The sequence below is a fragment of the Nematolebias whitei genome, chromosome 5 (genome assembly GCF_014905685.2).
Source record: "Nematolebias whitei isolate Nwh7 chromosome 5, NemWhi1, whole genome shotgun sequence".
Classification (NCBI taxonomy): Eukaryota; Metazoa; Chordata; class Actinopteri; order Cyprinodontiformes; family Rivulidae; genus Nematolebias; species Nematolebias whitei.
In genome coordinates, this window is record NC_056502.1 from 2,511,314 (window position 1) to 2,516,418 (window position 5,105).

Sequence of the window (5,105 nt, forward strand, 5' to 3'; positions counted from 1 at the left end):
GATGGATGGATGTGTGATAGATTTATAGATGGATGTATAGCTGGATGGATGAATGGATGGATGGATGTACAGATGGATGAATGGATGGATAGATGGTTTTGAGACAAAGTCTCTGATCCTTGCAACATTTTTGAGATAGTAAAAAGACGATGTAGAAATGTAAATCTGTGTCCACTGTGACTGCAAGGCTCCTAAACTGACTTGTGTTTGAAACACAGGCGCTGAGATCATCAATCGTTTTGTTTCTGCTCGTCCTCCAAAAATATCAACCTCTGTTTTGTTGTTCTTCAAGTGGAGAAAATGAACCGGAGAACAGAAGTTCGAGGCTTCTTATTGTGTGGTCCCCTGTTGATCTCCCCCGTTCATCCCTCTGTTCTTTGTTTCAAAGACCTGTCCCTTCAGCACTTGTCAAAGTCCTTCCTTTAAACCGTAAGCTAAGTAAAGCAGGAGCTAATGACTGAAGTTCCATTGCATAGGTTTGTGGTCAGGGTGCAGAATAATAAGGCTGCGCATGTGTTTGTGCATTCCTACACATGGCAGTGATTGGGAACATTTTGCTTTTAGTTACTTCTTCAGAGAATTATATCCCACTTTGTTTAGAGATCCTAATTATACTATCAGTTAATTATAAGTTGTAGCTTTTATCCTGCGGGGGAAATGACATCAACCTCAGCAGGCCACCAAGAGACTGAACACAAAGAGCAATCGATGCAACAGCAGCTCTGATGTAAGTGGAAAAAGTGTTGTTTCAACGTTTAACTGTCACTTCTCCACTCTTACCTATAGTTCTTACACTAATGCATATAAATGAGACGTCTGGCTGGGAAACCCTTCCAGTGAGAGCGTGAGGCCGTTCCTCATTATGAAGTGGAAAGTGAGGTTCCCTCACGTCTGATCATGGTACAGGGAATCTTGTAAAAACAGTGCCTTTAAAGAAGAAGAAAGAAAACCCTGACTGCAGACACGGTTTTAGAACATTTGAACATTAAATCCACATTGTTAATAAGCTAGAAGAGCCTATGATCTTAAAACGGACCGGACTATTAATCTGAGTTTTTGGGTTTCGTCTACATGTTCCGTTCTGCCTTTAAGTTTTGTTTCTCATGTCTGTCCAAGTGCTCCACATCAGTTCTGCTGAGGGACCAGTATTACGCCTCGAGCTAGCTGGTTTGCCTGTTTATACTCTGAAGGGACAGAGACGGTGGAGAACCGGCCCCGTCGGTGCTGGAGGACATGGGCCTAATGATGATGAAGCTTTGGAGACACGTAAATCCTCAAGGGTCACATTACACCTCGATGTGTGTGTGTTTGCTCGTTTGAGTGCACGTATCCCTACACACGTCAGCCTCTGGTAGACGTTAGCATATCCTCAAGGATCTGCTCATCAGGAAGCTGATTGACTCAGCCTGAATATTCTTCAAGAGAAAGAGGCTCAACATAATGACTGAACTCTGGATGTGCAATTTAAGCAAAAACACGTCAAATTTGTTAGATGATAACCCCCCCCGGTCCAGTCTGGTTCTGCTGGTCCCCAATAATCCCACCACCTAGCAGCCACCTCTACAAATGTATGAGCAACTTGCAGAGATTCATGCTTGTCTCATGTTGTGCTGATTTCATCCTTTGCTCATGCAGCGCTGATGGATAAGAGTCACAACAAACACATTAAAAGCAAAGAAAGCATCTTACCAAGTGCTAATCTCATCTGTCACCTGATTCATGTTTTTGTTGAGAAATAATTGTGTTGACACAGATGAACATAAAATGTAATGTTCTTACTCCAAGTCCTGCAGCTGAAAACCCTTCTCATGAAGAGAAGCCTGTCCTGCTAGTCCTGCTAGCTGGGAATCTTTTGTTTTCCTTCATCGTCACTGGTCCGATGGATTAACGTGGAGGAGATGAGTTTATTCTGTTAGTATAGCTGAGCTCACCCGTGACCATAGTTTCCATTTTATAATCCTTTCAAAATAAACTGTGATGACATGGTAGCTGTGAAGATGACAAAAAGCACACCGATGACAGGAAACACCTTTAGGAATTGTAGCGTTTCAGTTTAAGGTAACTGTGATTCAAAACATGGCTCTCACCGTTGCTTTAATCTATGAAACTGGACCATTTTTAACTATCCATCCATCCATCCCATCCATCCATCCATCCATCCATCCATCCATCCAGCCAGCCAGCCAGCCAGCCAGCCAGCCATCCATCCATCCATCCATCCATCCATCCATCCATCTAGCCATCCATCCATCCATCTCATCCATCCATCCCATCCATCTCATCCATCCATCTCATCCATCCATCCATCCCTTCCGTCCATCCATCCATCCCATCCATCCATCACCTTCTGCTAATTCCCAAGTCAGGACTCAGGGCAGCATCTTGAGCAGGGAGGTCCAGACATCTTTTTCCACAGCCCCCTCTTCTAGCTCTGGAGGACTCCAAGGTGTTCCCAGGACAACCGAGAGACATAGTCTCTCCAACGTGTCCTGGGTCTTCCCCGGGGTCTCTTCCCAGTTAGACATACCCGAAGCACCTCCCTAGGGAGACACCCAGGAAGCATCCTTACCAGATGCCTGAACCTCCTCAACTGGCTCCTCTGGATGTGGAGGAGCAGTGGTTCTACTCTGAGTCTCTCCTGATAACTGAACTTCTCACCCTGTCTCTAAAGGAGAGTCCAGCTACCCTGCAGAGGAAACTCATGTCAACCTCCTGGATCCACGATCTCATTCTTTCAGTCTCTACCAGAGTTCATGTCCAGAGGTGAGGGGAGGAACGTAGACCTACTGGTAAACAGAGAGCTTTGTTTTACAGCTCAGACAGCTCAGGTTCCTCTTCACCATAACGGACCGGTACAGAGTCTGCAATACTGCAGAAGCTGCACAATCCATCTATCAACCTCACGCTCCATTCTTCCCTCACTCGTGAACAAAACCCAGAGATACTTGAACTCCTCCACTTGAGTCAGAACCTCACCCTTGACCTGAAGAGAAAAATCCACCCTTTTCCGGTTGAGGACCACAGCCTCAGATCTGGAGGTGCTGGTTCTCATCCCAGCTGCTTCACAGTCGGCTGTGAACCGCTCCAGTGAGAGCTGAAGATCACGGCACGATGATGCCAACAGGACCACATCATCTGCAAAGAGCAGAGATGAATCCTGAGGCCACCGAACCGGACTCCCTCCACCCCCTGACTGCACCGAGAAGTTCTGTCCATGAAAGTTCTGAACAGAATCTGAGACAACGAGCAGCAGGAGGAGTTCAACTCCCACCCTGAAGGGTCCGACTCACTACCGGCTACACAAACCAAACTCTCACACCGCTTGTATACGGACTGAACAGCCTGTGACAAAGGGCCCCCAATCCCAAACTGATGGAGCCCCCCCAGTGTACTCCGAGGAACACAGTCGAATGCCTTCTCCAAGTCCACAAAACACACGTAGACTGGATGGGCCAACTCCCATGACCCCTCGAGGACCCTAGTGAGGGTAAAGAGCTGGTCCAATGTTTCCTATCCCTAAACCAAACTGTCAGCAGCTGGCCATGACAGTTGTTGCCTGTTAGATCCATCTACTTATTTTATTTCCATCTTTATCACTTTTCTGAGCGACAGCATTCTGTGTGCGCTCATTTCAAGCAGACTTCAGCCTGAAAACATTTCAACATGCACTCTAAATGACTTTGAGGACTCAGTTTGTTGTGGTTAAGTAACTCGACCCTTCTCATGTGCTGCTGCTTCTTTTTTTTAGTCCAACCAGTTGAACAAGCAGCAGTTGTGACTACTTTAAGCTGTGCCACGAGTCAGTGAAGAGCTAAAGTCATATTTGCATTCCACCGTGCAAGCAACTGCTTGATTTAATCTGCTGTTTTATGATTCATGTTTCAGAAGTCTCCTGTCTGGAGTGGAAATGATTCGACTTAGACAGGCTTCAAACTTTGATCCTCCTTGGTGATCTTGGTTTGCTTCTATTTCTGCTCGTGTGTGTGTTTCAGAGAACGGAGCTCAGTAATGGAGCGATTAGCTGTTGTTTGATTCCTGGAGCTGCCTTCAACATGTTTTACACAACACAAACTTCTCATGGCTTTGCCTTCGTCCTCGTCCGTGCACTTGGGCGGTAATGATGACTTTGCTCATCGCACTTCTCATCACCACGGCGTTTGAGCTCCTCTGAACACATGTTCAATTTTAAACACTTCATGAAGACGTGACAGCTTTCAGATAGGAGCTACAAGAATGCTTTGATCTGATCAGCAAAGAAGAATGTTCTTCACGTTTTCTCTTTCTTTGTACCAGTAATTAAACCACAAAACAATAACTTTGGAAAACGATTGGAAGATCAGGAAAATATTTCTGTGATCCAGTTACTTTGATTAATTTGTAAATATGAACAAATTCTTAAAGTACAGAATGTGCTGACACATCATAAATCCATTTACAGCTATTATATCTCAATTACAGGTTTTTTTTGCCTGTATTTGAGTTATTCTGCATTTCTTACCAGTCCCTTCATCCTCCCATTCCCCCAGGACACAGAGCAGTGGGAGAGGTCGGTGTCGAGGGTGGCTGAGATGGCATCGGCCTTGATTCAGAACCGAAACCCCGTCTTGGTGGGGCAGCTTCTACAGGCGTGAGGAGGGGCAGCGTCAACATGAGGTCCTGAAGTTCTGACTGAGAGCTGCTGGACCGAGGCTCATTTGATCTACATGTGAAGTGACCTCAGCGTGCATCAACATGATGGACGCAAACGCCAGCAGAGCATGAGGTACTCTGACTTTCACCTGCACCTCCTGCGATGCAGCTCAGTCGTATTTTTGTTTGTTTGTTGAAAAATAAACCGATCTTAAACTGTTGTGTGATTTTGCTTTCATGTATTTCATTTTTGACACCAGTAGCAGAGCGAAGAGGAGAATAGGAAATATTGTCCGTCCATCTGTCCATCTGTCTTATGAGCTGAATAACTGAAAAAAATAACCGACTCCTGTTTTGGTGCATCGCTGCACCTACTGTATTGTTTAAATCCAAGATGGCCACCACCACACACACACACACACACACACACACACACACACACACACACACATATATATATATTTTCCATTCTACCT

The 5,105-nt window shown here is 45.4% G+C and overlaps 1 protein-coding gene across 1 annotated transcript in view; it reads left to right on the forward strand.

The window, feature by feature from the left end:
• The window catches only part of crppa (CDP-L-ribitol pyrophosphorylase A), a 45,039-nt gene extending 40,245 nt beyond the window's left edge, over window positions 1–4,794 (forward strand). The window contains exon 10 of the mRNA XM_037676067.1: window positions 4,527–4,794. Coding sequence (XP_037531995.1) covers window positions 4,527–4,631 — 105 coding nt within the window. The 3' untranslated portion in view covers window positions 4,632–4,794. The remainder of the gene's footprint in view (window positions 1–4,526) is intronic.
• Window positions 4,795–5,105: the final 311 nt, after the last annotated feature.